General features: G+C 40.1%; 1 protein-coding gene across 2 annotated transcripts in view; it reads left to right on the top strand.

Annotated features, from left to right (window-relative positions):
- LOC139764669 (uncharacterized) overlaps positions 1 to 24,940 on the top strand; it is a 36,183-nt gene that overhangs the window by 8,349 nt on the left and 2,894 nt on the right. Inside the window, exons 2-5 of one of the 2 annotated variants that reach the window (XM_071691544.1) lie at positions 12,520 to 12,640; positions 12,915 to 13,103; positions 17,881 to 18,000; positions 18,594 to 18,725. In XM_071691544.1, the coding sequence (XP_071547645.1) occupies positions 12,527 to 12,640; positions 12,915 to 13,103; positions 17,881 to 18,000; positions 18,594 to 18,725 (555 nt within the window). In that variant the 5' untranslated portion in view covers positions 12,520 to 12,526. The remainder of the gene's footprint in view (positions 1 to 12,519; positions 12,641 to 12,914; positions 13,104 to 17,880; positions 18,001 to 18,593; positions 18,726 to 24,940) is intronic. The other variant, XM_071691542.1, reaches the window with a different exon arrangement.

Here is a 24,940-nt window from a genome sequence, read left to right on the forward strand (position 1 = left end):
AGAATTACTTCCAGACTGACGAAATGTCTATATATATATATATATATATATATATATATATATATATATATATATATATATATATATATATATATTATACTGCAGTAGGTCACAATGACGTACGTCATCCAGTACATAATGATAACCAGGTGGAAAGCGAAACACAGATGTGCCGAGTGCACTTTCGTGTGTAATCACACATCGCCAGAGAAGATACAAGAATGAATATTGGCTTACCGTGTTTCATTTACCTCGTGGTTATCATACTATATTTTTTGTTTTGTTTTGTTTTGTCGCTGTCTCCCGCGTTTGCGAGGTAGCGCAAGGAAACAGACGAAAGAAATGGCCCAAACCCACCCCCATACACATGTATATACATACGTCCACACACGCAAATATACATACCTACACAGCTTTCCATGGTTTACCCCAGACGCTTCACATGCCCTGATTCAATCCACTGACAGCACGTCAACCCCGGTATACCACATCGATCCAATTCACTCTATTCCTTGCCCTCCTTTCACCCTCCTGCATGTTCAGGCCCCTATCACACAAAATCTTTTTCACTCCATCTTTCCACCTCCAATTTGGTCTCCCTCTTCTCGTTCCCTCCACCTCCGACACATATATCCTCTTGGTCAATCTTTCCTCACTCATTCTCTCCATGTGCCCAAACCATTTCAAAACACCCTCTTCTGCTCTCTCAACCACGCTCTTTTTATTTCCACACATCTCTCTTACCCTTACGTTACTTACTCGATCAAACCACCTCACACCACACATTGTCCTCAAACATCTCATTTCCAGCACATCCATCCTCCTGCGCACAACTCTATCCATAGCCCACGCCTCGCAACCATACAACATTGTTGGAACCACTATTCCTTCAAACATACCCATTTTTGCTTTCCGAGATAATGCTCTCGACTTCCACACATTCTTCAAGGCCCCCAGAATTTTCGCCCCCTCCCCCATCCTATGATCCACTTCCGCTTCCATGGTTCCATCCGCTGCCAGATCCACTCCCAGATATCTAAAACACTTTACTTCCTCCAGTTTTTCTCCATTCAAACTCACCTCCCAATTGACTTGACCCTCAACCCTACTGTACCTAATAACCTTGCTCTTATTCACATTTACTCTTAACTTTCTTCTTTCACACACTTTACCAAACTCAGTCACCAGCTTCTGCAGTTTCTCACATGAATCAGCCACCAGCGCTGTATCATCAGCGAACAACAACTGACTCACTTCCCAAGCTCTCTCATCCCCAACAGACTTCATACTTGCCCCTCTTTCCAAAACTCTTGCATTCACCTCCCTAACAACCCCATCCATAAACAAATTAAACAACCATGGAGACATCACACACCCCTGCCGCAAACCTACATTCACTGAGAACCAATCACTTTCCTCTCTTCCTACACGTACACATGCCTTATATATACTATATATATATATATATATATATATATATATGTCGACAGCTGTTGTAGGTGATGTCTCCTGCATGAGTTGTTCATTTGTCGTCTGTTTCCTTCCCTCCTGTCATCCTCTGGGACAGGCGAGACAGATTTCCCTCACGTATCTCTCCCGCCTTTCGTAGAAGGCGAGGTAGGACGGACAGGAAAGTGGAAACCCTCCCCTCTATAAAGATTCATTCAGCCCCCACCCCCACCCCCTTTTCTTTTAAGGTCTCCTTGCCGCCTAATAAACACTAATAATAATAATAATAATAATAATAATAATAATAATAATAATAATAATAACTAATAATAATAAATGATAATAACACCTGTTCACTGTTTAGAAAGGCCTTATTCGCTTACATTCACTCTCGTTGTATATCAACTGATGATGTGATCATTACACGAAAGTGCACTTGGGAACTTTCCCCATGGACTCATAGAAATAAGTAATGAAAGGATAAGAGAGACTTGTGGGAATAAAAAGAGTGTGGTTGAGAGAGCAGAAGAGGGTGTTTTGAAATGGTTTGGTCACATGGAGAGAATGAGTGAGGAAAGATTGACCAAGAGGATATATGTGTCAGAGGTGGAGGGAACGAGGAAAAGCGGGAGACCAAATTGGAGGTGGAAGGATGGAGTGAAAATTTTTTTCGAGCGATTGGGGCCTGACCATACAGAAGGATGAAAGGCGTGCAAGGAATAGAGTGAATTGGAACGATGTGGTATACCGGGGTCGACGTGCTATCAATGGATTGAACCAGGGCATGTGAAGCGTCTGGGGTAAACCATGGAAAGTTTTGTGGGGCCTGGATGTGGAAAGGAAGCTGTGGTTTCGGTGCACTATACATGACCGCTTGAAACTGAGTGTGAACGAATGTGGCCTTTGTTGTCTTTTCCTGGCGCTACCTCGCGCACATGTGGGGGGGAGCGAGTTCTCATTTCATGTGTGGCGGGGTGGCGACGGGAATGAATAAGGGCCGACAGTATGAATTATATACATGTGTATATATGTATATGTCTGTGTGTGTATATATATGTATACGTTGAAATGTAAAGGTATGTATATGTGCGTGTGTGGGCGCGTATGTATATACATGTGTATGTGGGTGGGTTGGGCCATTCCTTCCTCTATTTCCCTACGCTACCTCGTTAACGCTGGAGACAGCGACAAAGTATATATATATATATATATATATATATATATATATATATATATATATATATATATATATATATAATGCAGTGGCTGCCTCCAAGCAGAAGCGAGAGCGTGGAGCGAGGGAGGGAGGGGGTAGGTTTGGTAGCTGGTCTTATCTGGTAGGTATCCGGTGTGTGTGGCCGGATGTCGGGGTCTTCGGTGCCCGAGTGGGAGTTACGTTGGAAAGCCAGACCTTTCACATCAGGATGGCCCAACCTGACACTCCCACTCCACGAAGGAGATGGCGATTTAAAAGCAATGGAGAGATGCAAATGAGATTGGTTTTTCTGGGTGGTGGTGGGGGGGGGGGGGCTGGCCATAACTTAGCAGAGATAGGCTAAAACTGGCTATAATTTATAGTTCATTTGCGCGAGGCTATTTTGAAGACCGGGAGGGGGAGTTTATGATAAAGCCGACCCACATATGAGCTGGAGCCTCCTCACAATCACAAATATACATTCTAGAAAAAGAAAAAAGGCGTAGTTCTATGCACTATATCCCACGGGATGAGGGGGAAACCTAGGTTTCCCTGATATATATATATATATATATATATATATATATATATATATATATATATATATATATATATATATATATATTCTGCAAGAAGCAGATGCATAATGATTAACTGTAATACATGCAAGGAAAACCTTTGGGAAAGGTTCCACGTTCATATGGAGCCTTATATCGAACCACCTGGCACACAGGGTTCGAATCACATATCTTGTGGAGATAATTATTATTCCCAATTAGACCAATTCATCCCAAATGACACAAAACTCTTTCGTTATCTGAGGACGAAGGACAAGCTGCTCTAGTGCCGCGACAACTAGGATATGGTAATGGCGGTGAGGCGAGCAATTTGTGAGAATGATAATTGACCTAAAGCAAAGAGACTTCCTTTTTAATTGTTTAGTTACCCTACTGTAGGTAATTGTAGGTCTTCCACCGATAGTTTTTAGGAGAGACGAATAGGGAAGGTAATTAATTACATAGGTGCGAAGCCAATACTTCCAAATTAAAGCAATATGTAATAACCCTACATTAGGTTACGTTAAGTTGAATTTCAGGAGGTAATTTCTTGTTGAAAAGCAAAATACATTAGACCAATGTAAGTAAATTCAATGGAAGACATAACTAACCTGACCAACATAACATAATCGTGTCATTCTTGCTCTCAAAGGCCTTAAGATTCTTGTTGTTAATGGATGAACACACAGAGAAAAAGAGAAATTAAACTTTAACACGGAAGTAAAATGTATTATATAAAGTGTACGGGAAGCAGCTGTTAATGTAACTGTTCCTCTCTGCTACCTCCCTTGTTCAGACCTTACTTAATCATCACTTATCTACTTATATCCCTTGAAAAGTAAGTTAGTCGATAAAGTAATACTTTAAATACACTGTCTTCCCACACATACGTGGCAGTCTGCTGCAAGTGTAGCTTGTACCTGCCTCTACATGTCAAGATGGCGTAAGGTAGGCTATTGCTAGGCGCTGAAGCTTTTTTAATGATCATTATGCTACTGCTAAGCGCTAAGACTTTTTAATTATCATTAACATTAATTAAGACTGAGTGTGAACGAATGGGGCCTTTGTTGTCTTTTCCTAGCGCTACCTCGCACACATGAGGGGGGAGGGGGATGGTATTCCATGTGTGGCGAGGTGGCGATGAGAATGAATAAAGGCAGACAGTGTGAATTGTGTGCATGTGTATATATGTATGTGTCTATGGGTGTATATATATATATATATATGTGTGTACATTGAGATGTATAGGTATGTATATTTGCATGTGTGGACGTGTATGTATATACATTGTGTATGGGGGTGGGTTGGGCCATTTCTTTCGTCTGTTTCCTTGCGCTACCTCGCAAACGCGGGAGACAGCGACAAAGCAAAATAAATAAATAAATAATTAAGATTATTACCGAGACACTACTAGTGTGTGGCGCCTACAGGGAGATGATTCGCGATTAAGACAAGTTATAGACACACAAAATGATGACCTTTTGAGTCGCCTGATTCTTCCATGAAGTCATGACAGAATGGGAAAAAAATATATATCGAACTTCATAGCACAAGAAAACTATTGAACAAATAAGAACATTATGGATATATATATATATATATATATATATATATATATATATATATATATATATATATATATATATATATATATATATATCATCAGTTAGGGGTACGTAGAAGGATCATGAATTAGCGTTCATGGCTGCTGGCCAAACTACAAGTTGCTGTTTGTGTCAGTCGTGTGTGTGTGTGTGTGTGTGTGTTACACGTCCCCAGAATACCTCACGTAAACACTCCACCTACAACCATGTCTCTGTATCTCTCTCACCAAACTAACCAGTAACTAGCTGACACTAACTAGTAACTAGCTGACACTAACTAGTAACCAGCTGACACTAGCAACTTGCTCACACTAACAAGTAACTAGCTCACTCTAACCAGTAACTAGTTCACACTAACTAGTAACTAGCTCACTCTAACCAGTAACTAGTTCACACTAACTAGTGACTAGCTCACTCTAACTAGTAACTAGCTCACACTAACGAGTAACTGGCTCACACTAACAAGTAACTAGCTCACTCTAACCAGTAACTAGTTCACACTAACTAGTAACTAGCTCACACTAACAAGTAACTAGCTCACTCTAACCAGTAACTAGGTGACACCATTAACTAGCTCACACTAACTAGTAAATAAATTAGACCCGTAATTGTCCCTGTGGCATGAAATTAATGATTTAATTACCATTGATGATGTAATTGGTTATGATGATTTAATTAGTAGGTGTTGAAGGCATGACAGGCATGCTACTGGCATAATGACAAAGGACACGTTATGACATGACAAGTGGCAAAAGGCAACTAAAGGACCCTTGACCTGAGATGACAGATGGGGTACTTACCAGTTTACGCTGACTGTTAACTGCTGTGAAGCCTTGTTGCTGCTGCTCTGGCCTCGTTGCGTGCCTGTTAGAACTGCCGTCGTCTGGGGGCTGAAGCTAAGGTTGAAAACCAGCAAACAACTCGTTAATCACCGACTGCAAACGAGGGGTTATACAGACATAGACCTGCCCTATGGCCTCCTTGGCTCCCAGTCCTTATGACCTCCCTCAGCTTAACATGGACTTATAATAACCCTTTTACAAAAGTATAATTATCTTCTTTATAGAAACACTGATGCGAAAGATAAGTAGTCTGGCATTATCATCTACACCAGAATTGTTTTTTCTTTCATCTTACTGAATGTTAATTCGATTGAAATCATAGAAGAAAATATTCATTAAAACAAACACTTCCTTTCTCCTTGGAACTTGGGAGGGTGGGGTTCCCTCGAGCCATAAGCTGCATGACACTTGTCAAATGCAGTTTAATGTTGGTAATTATAGAAATAATTACTAGTTTAAGTAATAAAAGAGTAAATACTATTTTCTACATGTTTCCATACAGAAGTACTAAAAATACATCGGCTGTGCATAGTGTGCATTGTTACGCTTATCTGATGATTATTAAGCTTTTACTTCTTAGTTATTTCATAAGACTTTTTTTGATATTTTATAAGACTTATTGCAATAATGGAGGCTTAGCTTCAGCTGTAGCCCAGAAACATTTTTAACATGATTAAATTCTAGTACAGCAGTTTGAAACTACAGTAAAATTCTATGCAAATTCCGAGAGTAAATTTACATACCCATGAGCTTTAAAGCCTATATATATTTTTTTTCTTATTTACCTGTTGATGATGGCTGGTGCATTTGCATCGGAAATTTAATGTCATTTAGCAGAAGTTGGGCATCGCTAGCATTCTGCTCTCGCAAAGTCTTTTTCATTCTTTTAACCTACAAAATTAAATGAAACCTAACCTTCCCTCAACTCCTGGGTATAATAATAATTATTATAACATCTGCCTTGCTTGGAAATGACATTAAACTCTGTCGACAATTCTTTTCCTTTCTATAAATCAAGGAAGAGATGCAATTAGCCATAAGAATATTTCAAAAAGACTAATTTACCATGTCTTAATTATGGTATAATCAAGTTTGTTTCATTGATATAAATGTCATTACAACACTTGGTTAACATGGAATTTTGACAAAGTCTAGATTTTGTTGGATACCTTTTTTACTTTGCGTTAAGCTATGGATTTGTTAAATGATAAATAGAGGGTATGTGACATGGCACCACCTTCATCCCTTAGCAAAATGTCTGCCTTGTTTGCTCCCCTCCCCTGAAGCTAGGCAGTTTGCCAACTCTATTCCAGGAGCGAGGATGACCAGGCAACCACAGTTCTACTGTGGGTAACACCTGCATCATTCACCTCCCTCCATTCCCATGATCAGGTGCCAGTGCGTGCTTCATGGCCAATGAGAAAGGTCTGGTCATTATCACTGTTCCCAATGGATGTCACAATAGAGAATAGTGTGACTGTATTCCGGTAACAGGATATTTTGTGATCATGAGCCTGCGAATATCTGAATAAACTTCTACAGGCTAAGTCAGCCCTAATCCCTCCTTCTAAACTTTACAGGATAATTCAACCCTAACCCCTCTTTCTAAACTTTACAGGCTAAGTCAGCCCTAACCCCTCTTTCTAAACTTTACAGGCTAAGTCAGCCCCTAACCCCTCTTTCTAAACTTTACATGGTAAGTCAGCCCTAACCCCTTTCTAAACTTTACGGGCTAATTCAACCCTAACCCCTCTTCCTAAACTTTACAGGCTAAGTCAGCCCTAACCCCTCTTTCTAAACTTTACAGGCTAAGTCAGCCCCTAACCCCTCTTTCTAAACTTTACATGTTAAGTCAGCCCTAACCCCTTTCTAAACTTTACAGGCTAATTCAACCCTAACCCCTCTTCCTAAACTTTACAGGCTAAGTCAGCCCTAACCCCTCTTTCTAAACTTTACAGGCTAAGTCAGCCCCTAACCCCTCTTTCTAAACTTTACATGGTAAGTCAGCCCTAACCCCTTTCTAAACTTTACAGGCTAATTCAACCCTAACCCCTCTTCCTAAACTTTACAGGCTAAGTCAGCCCTAACTCCTCTTTCTAAACTTTACAGGCTAAGTCAGCCCTAACCCCTCTTTCTAAACTTTACAGGCTAAGTCAACCCTAACCCCTCTTTCTAAACTTTACAGGCTAAGTCAGCCCTAACCCCTCTTTCTAAACTTTACATGGTAAGTCAGCCCTAACCCTCTTTCTAAACTTTACAGGCTGTCAGCCCTAACCCTTCTTTCTAAACTTTACAGGCTAAGTCAGCCCCAACCCTTCTTTCTAAACTTTACAGGCTGTCAGCCCTAACCCCTCTTTCTAAACTTTACAGGCTAAGTCAGCCCCAACCCTTCTTTCTAATACCACTTTTAAACTTAAAGGCTGTCAGCCCTAACCCCTCTTTCTAAACTTTACAGGCTGTCAGCCCTAACCCCTCTTTCTAAACTTTACAGGCTGTCAGCCCTAACCCCTCTTTCTAAACTTTACAGGCTGTCAGCCCTAACCCCTCTTTCTAAACTTTACAGGCTGTCAGCCCTAACCCCTCTTTCTAAACTCTACATGCTAAATCTGCCCTTAACCCCTCTTTCTAAACTTTACAGGCTATGTCTGCCCTAACCCCTTTCTAAACTTTACAGGCTGAGTCTGCCCTAACCCCTCTCTCTAAAGGAATGCGAAGGAATTCAAACAGCAACCAAGCATAGGGACCTGATACGGCTATTTGTGAAGGTGTATGGAACAGACTCATGCATTAAAATGATAAGAGTAGATAGCTATTTTCTTTTTTTTTGAGAAAATTGATGAGGTCTATTGATGTCAAAACAAACTCATTTTTTCTTGCAGTGAAGATAAAACAATATATTTGCTTGCCAATTTGATGTGAATGCACATGTTTCTTGCCTTTTGTAATAATGCCAACATACAAAGACATAGGCAAGGTTACCTCTTTACATAACTAAGGATACTTCAATATCAGCTGTGGATTTATAGGGAAATACTTATTAAGTCATCTTCCGCAAAGCTTTTACTACCTCTTCTCTGTTTACCAAATCATTTTCCCCAACCCTCCCACTTTGCACACCAATCACTTTCCTCTCTTCCTACACGTACACATGCCTTACATCCTCGATAAAAACTTTTCACTGCTACTAACAACTTGCCTCCCACACCATATATTCTTAATACCTTCCACAGAGCATCTCTATCAACTCCATCATATGCCTTCTCCAGATCCATAAATGCTACATACAAATCCATTTGCTTTTCTAAGTATTTCTCACATACATTCTTCAAAGCAAACACCTGATCCACACATCCTCTACCACTTCTGAAACCACACTGCTCTTCCCCAATCTGATGCTCTGTACATGCCTTCACCCTCTAAATCAATACCCTCCCATATAATTTACCAGGAATACTCAACAAACTTTTTTTTTTTTTTTTTTTTTTTTTTAGACTTTGTCGCTGTCTCCCGCGTTTGCGAGGTAGCGCAAGGAAACAGACGAAAGAAATGGCCCAACCCCCCCCATACACATGTACATACACACGTCCACACACGGAAATATACATACCTACACAGCTTTCCATGGTTTACCCCGGACGCTTCACATGCCTTGATTCAATCCACTGACAGCACGTCAACCCCTGTATACCACATCGCTCCAATTCACTCTATTCCTTGCCCTCCTTTCACCCTCCTGCATGTTCAGGCCCCGATCACACAAAATCCTTTTCACTCCATCTTTCCACCTCCAATTTTGTCTCCCTCTTCTCCTCGTTCCCTCCACCTCCGACACATATATCCTCTTGGTCAATCTTTCCTCACTCATTCTCTCCATGTGCCCAAACCATTTCAAAACACCCTCTTCTGCTCTCTCAACCACGCTCTTTTTATTTCCACACATCTCTCTTACCCTTACGTTACTTACTCGATCAAACCACCTCACACCACACATTGTCCTCAAACATCTCATTTCCAGCACATCCATCCTCCTGCGCACAACTCTATCCATAGCCCACGCCTCGCAACCATACAACATTGTTGGAACTACTATTCCTTCAAACATACCCATTTTTTGCTTTCCGGGATAATGTTCTCGACTTCCACACATTTTTCAAGGCTCCCAAAATTTTCGCCCCCTCCCCCACCCTATGATCCACTTCCGCTTCCATGGTTCCATCCGCTGACAGATCCACTCCCAGATATCTAAAACACTTCACTTCCTCCAGTTTTTCACCATTCAAACTCACCTCCCAATTGACTTGACCCTCAACCCTACTGTACCTAATAACCTTGCTCTTATTCACATTTACTCTTAACTTTCTTCTTCCACACACTTTACCAAACATTTGCTTTTCTAAGTATTTCTCACATACATTCTTCAAAGCAAACACCTGATCCACACATCCTCTACCACTTCTGAAACCACACTGATCTTCCCCAATCTGATGCTCTGTACATGCCTTCACCCTCTCAATCAATACCCTCCCATATAATTTACCAGGAATACTCAACAAACTTATACCTCTGTAATTTGAGCACTCACTCTTATCCCCTTTGCCTTTGTACAATGGCACTATGCACGCATTCCGCCAGTCCTCAGGCACCTCACCATGAGTCATACATACATTAAATAACCTTACCAACCAGTCAACAATACAGTCACCCCCTTTTTTAATAAATTCCACTGCAATACCATCCAAACCTGTTGTTCTCAGTGAATGTAGGTTTGCGGCAGGGGTGTGTGATGTCTCCATGGTTGTTTAATTTGTTTATGGATGGGGTTGTTAGGGAGGTAAATGCAAGAGTCTTGGAAAGAGGGGCAAGTATGAAGTCTGTTGGGGATGAGAGAGCTTGGGAAGTGAGTCAGTTGTTGTTCGCTGATGATACAGCGCTGGTGGCGGATTCATGTGAGAAACTGCAGAAGCTGGTGACGGAGTTTGGTAAAGTGTGTGGAAGAAGAAAGTTAGGAGTAAATGTGAATAAGAGCAAGGTTATTAGGTACAGTAGGGTTGAGGGTCAAGTCAATTGGGAGGTGAGTTTGAATGGAGAAAAACTGGAGGAAGTGAAGTGTTTTAGATATCTGGGAGTGGATCTGTCAGCGGATGGAACCATGGAAGCGGAAGTGGATCATAGGGTGGGGGAGGGGGCGAAAATTTTGGGAGCCTTGAAAAATGTGTGGAAGTCGAGAACATTATCTCGGAAAGCAAAAATGGGTATGTTTGAAGGAATAGTGGTTCCAACAATGTTGTATGGTTGCGAGGCGTGGGCTATGGATAGAGTTGTGCGCAGGAGGATGGATGTGCTGGAAATGAGATGTTTGAGGACAATGTGTGGTGTGAGGTGGTTTGATCGAGTAAGTAACGTAAGGGTAAGAGAGATGTGTGGAAATAAAAAGAGCGTGGTTGAGAGAGCAGAAGAGGGTGTTTTGAAATGGTTTGGGCACATGGAGAGAATGAGTGAGGAAAGATTGACCAAGAGGATATATGTGTCGGAGGTGGAGGGAACGAGGAGAAGAGGGAGACCAAATTGGAGGTGGAAAGATGGAGTGAAAAGGATTTTGTGTGATCGGGGCCTGAACATGCAGGAGGGTGAAAGGAGGGCAAGGAATAGAGTGAATTGGAGCGATGTGGTATACAGGGGTTGACGTGCTGTCAGTGGATTGAATCAAGGCATGTGAAGCGTCCGGGGTAAACCATGGAAAGCTGTGTAGGTATGTATATTTGCGTGTGTGGACGTGTGTATGTACATGTGTATGGGGGGGGGGGGTTGGGCCATTTCTTTCGTCTGTTTCCTTGCGCTACCTCGCAAACGCGGGAGACAGCGACGAGGTATAAAAAAAAAAAAAAAAAAAACTTATTAAGTCTGTTAAACGTTTTTATGGTACTGATTCCTACCGCTGTAAATGATAAATCATTCCATATATGTTAATAATTATTAAAAACTGCCTTATTTGAAGAACAACGTTTGTCCTTAAGTTTGCAAACATTTTATGATTGTAGTCCGAGAAATGTAACTTTAAGAAACTTGTTAGATCAAGATTATCTAAGTCTTTGCAAGTATTGGTGATTGGTATTAGAATACCTCCTAATCTTCAACATTATAAATTAAATAAATGCAAGTCTTCTCTCAAGTTGGGTGACCAAAACGGAATGCACTATTGATCTATAGAGTAAGAATACTTCTTGCATCTTTTGTGACTTGTGAAAAGAGATATATTGTTTATGAATGATCCTGAGAATAAGGAAACTGAAAGTCTAAACCCATGTTTTAGAATTCAAAAAGTGCTTTTATCTGTATCACAGGCAGTCTCATATTTATATGCTTGCGAATATCACAGATGATTCAGATTAAGCCAAATTATAAGCAAGTTTTAGTTTTGTGTTTGTACTTCATTCAACATTAAGTTTCTCATTCGTACTGCCGTTCTAAATAAGCAGATTAAGTAAAAAGTATAGCATACAGATAAATTTGTGCTTGTCAAAATCTTTATCTTAGTGTACAGTACTTAGTATACTATATATTATTTCTTTACCCTCCATTTGATATTGCATAAAAAGGACATATAGAAGTGTTCTAACCCACTGATATATTTTAAAAGGAAAAATCATAAACAATGAAGAACCTGTATTGTGAAAACACCTCACCCCTTGCTATTTGCATTCCAGATTTGGGAAGTTACTCATTAATTAGTTTTCACAACTTGATGAATTGCCTTTTGTTGAATTATTGATAAGGAAAGAAACTATATGCGGTTCTTTACGTTAGCACACTGGATTTAAGTTACTCACACTCAACTCTTTCATTACTGATATCGTCTTTGGTTTGACCAACAGATCCAAGATGTCAACCCAGGTTACGGTACATAGGATGGTTACCACCACCACCACTTCAGCTTTACTCATCAATGTAGGATATCTCAAGACATTCCCTGGTATTCTGAAGATATTTCAGATTGTAAGTGTACAGACTTTACCATACGCATTGTATTTAACAGTCTAATACACAAATATTGCAAGGACTTCTTTGCTGGTGTATTGTTTAGTTTAACTAGCATTGTTATATCAAATATGGTACATAAGTAATTCAGTGCTCATGTTCTAATACTTGATGAAAAAGGAATTAAAGATAGAATTCACAAGAACAATTGTTCATATTCTCAAAGGTTTATAAGAACTATACACCATGTTTTTTTACGATCATATAGAATATAACCAATTAATTTTTACAGATCCTTGGATGTGTGGCTGTTGGTATTATTGGCCACTACATCAAGTGGACATATGCATCATCGGAATTATTAGTACCAGAGTTGTTCTTCTTACTGATAGCCAGTGCCTGCCTCATCACGACAACTCTCTTGCTCCTGTCATGTATCTTTTCCATTGCCACAGCTTCCATCATCCCAAAGACTCTCTTTGTAAGTTCTGTATGGCTGTTTTAAGTTGTTTCTGAACTTTCACAACATGTAGGTTCCAATCTTGATTATTTACTACGTAGAAGAAATAGCTTGGTAGAAACCATTAGGATGCTCATACATGGTAATATCAGATATTAAACTAAACCTAAGGTTGAGATGAAACATGTTAATATTAATCAGGATACTATCTACCTATATCTCTGATGCCCGTTCCTTCAGGAACTCCTATCGAGGGGGTGGTCATAACAAAAGAAGCTCCACTTATCCCTGTCTTTAAAGTGTCCCTTGCATACACCATTTCATGAAATTCTTCCTCCATTTCTCTCCCTCAAGTCCTCTTCCACACTATTTCTTCATGTCACACCAGCATACACTAGGATAAAGTCCTTTTTGGTACTCATTAGAATGTTGATTATCACAACATACTGATAAAAGAAAGCTTCTGAGGTTCATTGTTGTGAGGGAATAAATGCATGAATGCCATAATTTAATAGACAAAAGATGTTAAGTATAGCATTCCAGTAGTCATTGTTTGTCTGCAATATGTAAGGTGAGGAATTTGACATAAAAGGCTCATAGTTTCAATAATTATCTTAAGTAGTTGGGAAGTGTGCTGAAATGTTTGATAAGCAACTAGTAATGTTCAGAAAATCACTAGATGAGATATTAGCACCAAGTGAAGAGAGCAAACAGTCTTTAAGCCTTTCAGTGCAAAACATATTTAGAAAATTACTGAAAGAAATATCAGTATTATGAATGTGGCATTGAGTGGAATGGTTATACCCAAACTAGGAAATATAATACTGTTTTCATTAGGTAAAGGAATTACTTGGGGTATATCACTATATCTTTTTTGAGAATTGGGGCTCGAATTCTTAAAATAACACTAAGTTCGCACAACAGCAACAAATATGAAAAGTGTCAATTTTTTTCATTTGCCATTCTAATTGTTCTTTTCCATTAATAATGAAATATTTCAAGACATTGTAATGTTTACCTCATAATATCTTCCATTATGATGCCACTACAAAATAATATTCCTATCTCACAAGTTCCCGGAAAAATACTCTGGAATCAGATTCCATCTGCAGATGATCACCTTGTTGGCAACAAATATGAAAAGTGTCAATTTTTTTCATTTGCCATTCTAATTGTTCTTTTCCATTAATAATGAAATATTTCAAGACATTGTAATGTTTACCTCATAATATCTTCCATTATGATGCCACTACAAAATAATATTCCTATCTCACAAGTTCCCGGAAAAATACTCTGGAATCAGATTCCATCTGCAGATGATCACCTTGTTGGCAGTGGCAAATCCGCATATGCAATTCTTAATCGTGAGCAAGGTTTTTCAATTATAATGCCTTTGGCACGATTTCAGAGCTACGTGATACCAGATTCCTAGCCCTCAAGTTCTGGAAAATCATTTGGAATCATATTCCACTTAGTGACAGTCACTTTGTAAGAAATGCCAGTTTATATTCAGTATTGTTTGCAGTGTGTCGTATTAGTCTGAAGAGCCTGACATGGAAACATTAAATAATATACTATACAGTACTGTGAAACAGTAGTATGTGTATGCCAAATAAATATCACATGAAACTTATTTTGATGGAGACTGCTGTGCATACTTCCAAAATCCTATTGGAATAGCATTATCCCACACCTTGAAAGGATTATTGGAAGGTCCTAACCCTCGAAACATCTGAGATATCCATTGCTTACAGGGTAATTCTTATGAGTGAAAACGTTTTTAAACCTTCATGATTTACTTTTTTTTTTAATCAGGTGTCCAGGCATTTCAGATAAAATACTGAATTTCTTGTTTACCTTAAATTTAAAGGTATCATAACTAAAAAAATATACCAATGGGTGTGTCAGCAAGTTTGATACAAGACATCAAGCACTTGTAGTGGGTGATATAAATGCAAGATTGATTAATATGGCAGTTGAGGATATAACTGGGTGATGTCGGGTACTCAGTTTGGTGGATAGGAATGGTGAAGAGCTTGTGGAGATGTGTGCTGAAATTGACCTGGTGACCGTGATTACACGGTTTAAAATGAGGGATATACATATGTAGCTTAGTTGTAAAGATACTAATTGATGGGTATGCGAGAGACTCTGACATTTGTTGAAAGGAGAGGCTGATAGGATGTCTCACCATTACCTGGTGGAGTCAAGAATGAAGATTCGTAGAGGCTTCAAGAAACGGGGAAATAATATGAGTGAGAAGAGGGCGGTGAAAGTAAATGAGCTTGGAAAAGAGACATGTGAATAAATACCAGAGAGAATGGGTGAAGAATGGCAAAAGAATATTTAAGGAAGCAGGTTTGGCATGTGCAAGAGAGGTGTATGGCATGTGAAAGAGAAAAGAAAAGTCTATAGGCAATAATTACAGGGAAGGAGTGCAGATGATTGCGAGATGTACAGGTTAAAGTATTAGGAGGTCATTAGGAAGGTGCAGGGGTTGAAAAAAGGGCAGATAAGAGTTGGGGAGGGTAAGCATTGGTAAACTTCAAGAACAAGATGTTTTGGGAGGTTAATAGAGTGAGAAAAACAAGAGAACAAATGGAACATCAGAAGGGAATAAATGGGGATAGTGTTAACTGGCATTGATGAGGTAAGGTGGAAAGGGAGTATTCTGAAGGATTATTGAATGTGTTTAATGATAGGATGGCAAATGGAGGGCGTTTAGGTTGGGTGGGTACTCAAAGTGAGTCATGGAAAGTGGTTTCGTGAAGAGAAGTGGTGAAAGCCTCGTGTAAGATGAATGTGGCAAGGCAGTGTGGAGTAGATGGTAATATTGTTGGATTTCTTAAGAAAGGGGGTGACTTTGTTGTTAATTGGTTTGTTAGGATTTTCAGTATGTGCATGATCAGGGTGAGGTGCCTGAGGATTGGCAGATGCATGTATAGTGACACAGTATAAAGGGAAGGGGGACAGAGGTGAGTGTTCCAACAAATAAGGTATAAGTTTGTAGAGTGTACGTGGCAAGTTGTTTGGAAGAGTGGTATTGATACGGTGATGACATGTGCAGAGCATCAGATTAGGGAGGAACATTTTGGTTTCAGGATTGGTAAAAAATATGAGGTCAGGTGTTTGCTTTAAAGAATGTGTGGTTTGAAAAATATGTTGAGAAACAGAAGGATCTGTATGTAGTGTTTATGGATCGGGAGAAAACGTAAGATAGGGTTGAAAGAGATGCCTTATGGATGGGTTTATGAATTTATGGTGCGGAAGGAAAGCAACTAGGAGTTTTAATCAAGAGTTAAGGTTGGGTCTGTGGCAGAGGTGTTTGATGTCAACAAGGATATTTAATTTGTGTATGGATAGGGTGGTGGGGGAGGTAAATACATGGGTCTTGGAGAGAGGGGAAAGTATTCAGTCTGTAGGGGTGAGGGGGGCTTAGGAAGCAAGTCAGTTGTTGTTTGCTGATGACACAGCATTGTTGGCTGATCTGAGTGTTTGAGTCTGGGAAAGTGTGTGAAAGAAAGAAGTTGTGAGTAAATGTAAACAAAAGCAATGTTATTAGATTTAGCAGGACAAAGGGACAGGTTGGTTGGAGTTTGAGTCTGAATGAAGGAAATCTGAAAGTTTAGATACCAGAGAGTGGACATGGCAGGGAATGGAACCATAGAAGCAGAAATAAAGTCATAGGGTGGGTGAGGATGCGAAAGCGCTGGAAAAACGAAGGATTGAACAAAGAAGAAGGTCACTATCTGGGAGGAGTAAAAATGGTTATGTTTGAAGTGATAGCAGTCCTACCAATGTTGAATGTATGGAAAGCATGGGCAATAGATGAGAATGTGTGAAGGGTGTATGTTTTAGAAACTACATCTTTGAGAACAATACACAGTGCGAGATGGTTTAATCAAGTAAAAGTAATAAATAGGTAACAGAGGGGTATGGTAATAAGAAGCATGGTTAACAGAGCTGAAGGTGTGCTGAAATGGTTTTGATATATGGAGAGAATGAGTGAGTAGAAGTTGACAAGAGTATGTTTATTTCAGAATTGGAGGAGACAAGGAATTTAGGAAGAGCAAACTGAGGATAGAAAGATTGAGCGATATATAACTTTGAGTGCTCAGGGACTGAGCACATGGAAGGATGAATGGCATGCACAGGATAGAGTGAATTAAGATTGATGTGGTATACAGGGGGTAATATTCTGTCACTGGCATATGAAGCAGCCAGGGGAAAACCAGGGGAAGGTTTGTGGGGCCTAGTTGTGGATGGCGCATTACACATGAGATCGAGAATGGATGTGAGCAAATGAGGCCTTTTCTTCATCTGTTCTGGTGCTACTTCCCTAATGCAGGAAACGGTGAACATATTTTCTTTTTCCAAATATTTTATCTTCATATTTCTGATGCTTGTTCCATCCATCAGGGGGTTGGCCAAGGCAAAAGAGTATTCACCCTACCTTTTAATGCTGCATGTTTGGGAAGTACATCTCATATATGCCAGCTGTCAACAGACTTTACTGGTTAAAACCTACAAATATTTAGGTATTTAAAATAATGGAAACTTTATTTTGCAGATATAGAATCTTATGCATTTCTTAAGATGTACTCTTAAATATTTGAAATGAAAGGTATTTGGGTACCATACTATTTGTATATGTTCCTCTTAGTAATCAACATACCTCTCTCTTGTTTTATTTTTCAAAAAAGAAAAAAATTCAACAGATCCTCTTTCAACTGGCCATGAAGCAGAATGCAGCATGGTCACATTTTTTCTGTTGATTATCATGTTTTGGGTCCTGCAGGAAACGCTGTATCACATAGCGGCATCACTGCTTTACTTCGCAAGTGCTCTTTACCTCCTCATTCTCGTGACCAACAGAAATTACAGGCACAGCTATCATGTAGCTAAAACAGCTGCCAGTGTAAGTAAGAACTGAAGTCTTTCATGTGTTTGTCAGATGTTAGATATTTCAGGTTTTCATTCTACTGATTTTGACCACTGATTTCTGAAGTTCAGAATTTTATATGAATGCTTAAATAGATAAAGCAGTGTTTTATTATTCTGTTACTTTTGTAAGCTCTTCAGTTTCAGTGGCAGGATGAAAGACCAGAAATATTTTTTATCTCAGTACTTATCCCATATTTGTTCTCGGGTGTGTTACTCATCTCGATGTATTTGTAAGACTAAATATTTTTTTTTTTTTAGAACTATCAATGATTGTAAAACATCTAATTAAATAACACAGCCTAGAGCTAATATGGCTTAATCTTCTTGCCTCACAGTTACAATGTGATCTCTAAGTAACAGCAAACCAATAAAGTTGGAAAGGCAACTGTGAAATGAAAAATGGTGCCAAGTCTAATTCAGTTAATAGTAATGCGACAGCTAAATATACTGAGTTATGCAGCACCAAAATGGCTTACATTGTATCAGTGAGGCAACAGTTTAATAGAGTGAAGATGAAAATGAGTGGAAAAGGATGCATGAGACTGAGGTGTGGTTTTTCCCCTTTAGGTTGTCCTGTTACATGGTACACTCTCCTACCTTCTTGTGTGTTCATCTATTAATCTACTGAGGGAAGTGGTGACCAGAAACAGTGGATATAGAATATATGAAAGAGGATACAAGTCTAAAATATTTTCTGGGGTGAGTGTACTTTCATTCATGAACTCAAGAACAGGAATATTGACAGTTGGAAAAAACGATGACTACCTCTGCGAATACATTTAGAGTTATAAGTTATCAACTAGCACATCCACATCATGACAGTGGCTTGTTTTTTCATGGCTGTGCATAATAATGAACTCCTACATTCAAACCAAGATACAAAGTTTCAGCTTTATAACATTAAAAAAATATTAACCCACACAACAAAGCATTGGACACAAGCTTATTACAGCTTTGCAGTACTTTTAAGACATGCTCACACTGTAACCCTGACTTTTAGCTTGTGTGTACAAAGTGTTTAGCATCCACACCAGTAGACAGTGACAGATTTCCTTAGTTTACAATACCTGCATTGGGACACTGGAATGTAGCTTAATTATAGCCTTATGACAGCTATGTTCATAATGCAACATTGTGTTTTAGCTTTATGACATCTCTGCAGTATTTGAATATGGTACCTTGACCAATACCCTTGACTGTAGCTTTATTGCAACTATTTACCATTATCAACTCCAACATTCACACTAGGACTTTGGACTCTTGCTCTTTTGCTCTGGATTACAGCTTTATATGACACCTGTACAAGCCTAATCACTGAAGGACATGTAGTTTTGTGATTCCTCTGCGATGTTATTAACAGACACAAGGAGAAATTGTTTTGTAGCTTTATGACAGCTGTTCAGATTTAACACCACCAACACCCCATGACTGGACTGTGGGTCATAGTATCACAAGACCTGGGCTTGTTTATTAATCCTTTCATTGTGCAAGGTTTATGGAAAGTTATTTGCCCCTTGTGGAAAATAAAATTCCTCAGAATATATTAGAAGAAGCTACCCCAAAAAGTTGTATACTTACTTCCATGGTGATATGGAAGGATGTGGCACAGAGTAATGCGTGTCCTCAAATGATTGTATATATCCCTTATTTTTATGTAATTATATGGTATTTTACTCAGTGCAATTTCACACACTTCAGAAGTACCACTGACATCAATGAGGGTGGATATAATGGAAACGAAAAGTTTGAGGACAGTATGTGATGTGAAGTGGTTTGATCAAGTAAGTAATGAAAGGGTAAGAGAGATGTCTGGTAATAAAAAGAGTGTGGTTGAGAGAGCAGAAGAAGGTGTACTGAAATGGTTTGGACACATAGAGAGCATGAGTGAGGAAAGGTTGACAAAGAGGATATATGTGTCAGAGGTGGAGGGGACGAGGAGAAGCAGGAGACCAAACTGGAGGAGAAAAGATAAAACAAAAAAGATTTTGAGTGACTGGGGCCTGAACTTGCAGGAGGTTGAATAGAGTGAATTGTGTGTTAACCAGGGTCGACGTGTTGTCAATGGAGTGAGCCAGGGCATGTGAAACGTCTGGGGTAAACCATGGAAAGGTCTGTGGGGCCAAGCTCTGAATAAGATGTGGTTATGGTGCGTTACAAATGACAGCTACTGAGTGTGAGTGGATGTAGCCTCTTTTTGTGTGTTTCCCGGCACTACCTTGTTGACGCAGCAAGTGGCAATGCCGTTTCCTGTGGGGTAGGGTGGTGCCAGGAATGGATGAAGGTGAGCAAATGTGAATATGTACATGTGTATATAGGTATATGTCTGTGTATGTGTGGGCATATATATATATATATATATATTTTTTTTTTCAAACTATTCGCCATTTCCCGCGTTAGCGAGGTAGCGTTAAGAACAGAGGACTGGGCCTTTTTTGGAATATCCTCACCTGGCCCCCTCTGTTCCTTTTTTTTGGAAAATTAAAAAAAAAAACGAGAGGGGAGGATTTCCAGCCCCCCGCTCCCTCCCCTTTTAGTCGCCTTCTACGACACGCAGGGAATACGTGGGAAGTATTCTTAATCCCCTATCCCCATGGATAAAATATATACATATATATATATATATATATATATATATATATTTTTTTTTTGCTTTGTCGCTGTCTCCTGCGTTTGCGAGGTAGCGCAAGGAAACAGACGAAAGAAATGGCCTAACCCACCCCCATACACATGTATATACATACGTCCACACACGCAAATATACATACCTACACAGCTTTCCATGGTTTACCCCAGACGCTTCACATGCCTTGATTCAATCCACTGACAGCACGTCAACCCCGGTATACCACATCGATCCAATTCACTCTATTCCTTGCCCTCCTTTCACCCTCCTGCATGTTCAGGCCCCGATCACACAAAATCTTTTTCACTCCATCTTTCCACCTCCAATTTGGTCTTCCTCTTCTCCTCGTTCCTTCCACCTCCGACACATATATCCTCTTGGTCAATCTTTCCTCACTCATTCTCTCCATGTGACCAAACCATTTCAAAACACCCTCTTCTGCTCTCTCAACCACGCTCTTTTTATTTCCACACATCTCTCTTACCCTTACGTTACTCACTCGATCAAACCACCTCACACCACACATTGTCCTCAAACATCTCATTTCCAGCACATCCATCCTCCTGCGCACAACTCTATCCATAGCCCACGCCTCGCAACCATACAACATTGTTGGAACCACTATTCCTTCAAACATACCCATTTTTGCTTTCCGAGATAATGTTCTCGACTTCCACACATTCTTCAAGGCCCCCAGGATTTTCGCCCCCTCCCCCACCCTATGATCCACTTCCGCTTCCATATATATATATATATATATATATATATGTTTATGGATGGGGTTGTTAGGGAGGTAAATGCAAGAGTTTTGGAAAGAGGGGCAAGTATGAAGTCTGTTGGGGATGAGAGAGCTTGGGAAGTGAGTCAGTTGTTGTTCGCTGATGATACAGCGCTGGTGGCTGATTCATGTGAGAAACTGCAGAAGCTGGTGACGGAGTTTGGTAAAGTGTGTGGAAGAAGAAAGTTAAGAGTAAATGTCAATAAGAGCAAGGTTATTAGGTACAGTAGGGTTGAGGGTCAAGTCAATTGGGAGGTGAGTTTGAATGGTGAGAGGCTGGAGGAAGTGAAGTGTTTTAGATATCTGGGAGTGGATCTGTCAGCGGATGGAACCATGGAAGCGGAAGTGGATCATAGGGTGGGGGAGGGGGCGAAAAATTTTGGGAGCCTTGAAAAATGTGTGGAAGTCGAGAACATTATCCCGGAAAGCAAAAATGGGTATGTTTGAAGGAATAGTGATTCAACAATGTTGTATGGTTGCGAGGCGTGGGCTATGGATAGAGTTGTGCGCAGGAGGATGGATGTGCTGGAAATGAGATGTTTGAGGACAATGTGTGGTGTGAGGTGGTTGATCGAGTAAGTAACGTAAGGGTAAGAGGGATGTGTGGAAATAAAAAGAGCGTGGTTGAGAGAGCAGAAGAGGGTGTTTTGAAGTGGTTTGGGCACATGGAGAGAATGAGTGAGGAAAGATTGACCAAGAGGATATATGTGTCGGAGGTGGAGGGAACGAGGAGAAGAGGGAGACCAAATTGGAGGTGGAAAGATGGAGTGAAAAGGATTTTGTGTGATCGGGGCCTGAACATGCAGGAGGGTGAAAGGAGGGCAAGGAATAGAGTGAATTGGAGCGATGTGGTATACAGGGGTTGACGTGCTGTCAGTGGATTGAATCAAGGCATGTGAAGCGTCTGGGGTAAACCATGGAAAGCTGTGTAGGTATGTATATTGCGTGTGTGGACGTGTGTATGTACATGTGTATGGGGGAGGTTGGGCCATTTCTTTCGTCTGTTTCCTTGCGCTACCTCGCAAACGCGGGAGACAGCGACAAAGTATAAAAAAAAAAAAAAAAAAAAAAAAAAAAAAATATATATATATATATATATATATATATATATATATATATATATATATATATATATTATGTGTGTGTGTGTGTGTGTGTGTGTGTATACGAGTGGATGGGCCATTCCTCATCTGTTTCCGGCGCTACCTCACTGACACGGGAGATGGTGATCAAGTAAAATAAATGTCGAAAATGAAATGTTTGAGGACAATATGTAGTGTGAGGTGGTTTGATCGAGTAAGTAATGTAAGAGAGATGTGTGGAAATAAAAAGAGTACGGTTGAGAGAGCAGAATAGGGTGTGTTGAAATGGTTTGGACATATGGAAAGCATGAGTGACAAAAGATTGACAGAAAGGATATATGTGTCAGATGTGGAGGGAACAAGAAGCGGGAAACCAAATTGGAGGTGGAAGGATGGAGTTAAAAAGATTTTGAACGATTGGGGCCTGAACATACAGGAGGGTGAGAGGTGTACAAGCAATTGAGTGAATTGGAACTATATGGTATACTGAGGTCAACGTGCTATCAATGGACTGAACTATGGCATGTGAAGCATCTGGGGTAAACCATGGAAAAGTCTGTGGGGCCTGAATGTGGATAGGTAGCTGTGGTTTTGATGCATTACACATGAGAGCTAAAGACTGAGTGCAAATGAATGTGGCCTTTTTGTCTGTATTCCTGGTGCTACCTCGCTTATGCAGGGGACAGCGATGCTGTTTTCCTGTGGGGAAGGGTAGTGACAGGAATGGATGAAGGCAAGTAAGTATGTATATGGAAGTGTGTATGTATGTAATGTCTGCATATGTGTATGTATATGTTGACACGTATAAGTATGTATCTGTGCATGTGTAGGTGTTTATGTGTATATATATATTATTTTGCTTTTGCTTTGTCGCTGTCTCCCGTGTTAGCGAGGTAGCGCAAGGAAACAGACGAAAGAATGGCCCAACCCACCCACATACACATGTATATAAATACACACCCACACACAGCACATATACATACCTATACATCTCAATGTATACATATATATATACACAGACATATACATATATACCCATGTACATAATTCATACTGTCTGCCTTTATTCATTCCCATCGCCACCCCGCCACACATGGAAAAACAACACCCTCCCCCTCATGTGTGTGAGGTAGCGCTAGGAAAAGACAACAAAGGCCCCATTCGTTCACACTCAGTCTCTAGCTGTCATGTAATAATGCACCGAAACCACAGCTCCCTTTCCACATCCAGGCCCCACAGAACTTTCCATGGTTTACCCCAGACGCTTCACATGCCCTGGTTCAATCCATTGACAGCACGTCGACCCGGTATACCACATTGTTCTAATTCACTCTATTCCTTGCACGCCTTTCACCCTCCTGCATGTTCAGGCCCTGATCACTCAAAATCTTTTTTACTCTATCTTTCCACCTCCAATTTGGTCTCCCACTTCTCCTCGTTCCCTCCACCTCTGACACATATATCCTGTTGGTCAATCTTTCCTCACTCATTCTCTCCATGTGACCAAACCATTTCAAAACACCCTCTTCTGCTCTCTCAACCACACTCTTTTTATTACCACACACCTCACTTACCCTATTATTACTTACTCGATCAAACCACCTTACACCACATATTGTCCTCAAACATCTCATTTCCAGCACATCCACCCTCCTGCGCACAACTCTATCCATAGCCCACACCTCGCAACCATACAACATTGTTGGAACCACTATTCCTTCAAACATACCCATTTTCGCTTTCCGAGATAATGTTCTCGACTTCCACACATTCTTCAAGGCTCCCAGAATTTTAGCCCCCTCCCCCACCCTGTGATTCACTTCCGCTTCCATGGTTCCATCCGCTGCCAAATCCACTCCCTCATATCTAAAACACCACTTCCTCCAGTTTTTCTCCATTCAAACTTACCTCCCAATTGACTTGACCCTCAACCCTACTGTACCTAATAACCTTACTCTTATTCACATTTACTCTCAACTTTCTTCTTTCACACACTTTACCAAACTCAGTCACTAGCTTCTGCAGTTTCTCACATGAATCAGCCACCAGCGCTGTATCATCAGCGAACAACAACTGACTCGTGTGTGTGTGTGTGTGTGTGTATGAGTGGATGGGCCATTCTTCGTCTATTTCCTGGAGCTACTTCACTGATGCAGGAAACAGTGATTATGTACAATAAATAAATATAAATATATATAATTTTATTCATTTCTATTCATTATACTTGATCACCGGTTCCCACATCTTACTGGCCCAACGTTGCTTATGCAGAATATGGCAAACATGACAAAACAATAGATGTATAACAGTATAGATGTATGTGATATGCCTGCAAAAGATAATTTTTTAGCACAGGCTACCCAAGCAAGGAAATACTACTAATTTTTTCAAAGTTTTCTTTCCGTATGGATATGATGCTTGTGTTTAAACG

The sequence above is a fragment of the Panulirus ornatus genome, chromosome 50 (genome assembly GCF_036320965.1).
Source record: "Panulirus ornatus isolate Po-2019 chromosome 50, ASM3632096v1, whole genome shotgun sequence".
In the NCBI taxonomy this organism is placed as follows: domain Eukaryota; kingdom Metazoa; phylum Arthropoda; class Malacostraca; order Decapoda; family Palinuridae; genus Panulirus; species Panulirus ornatus.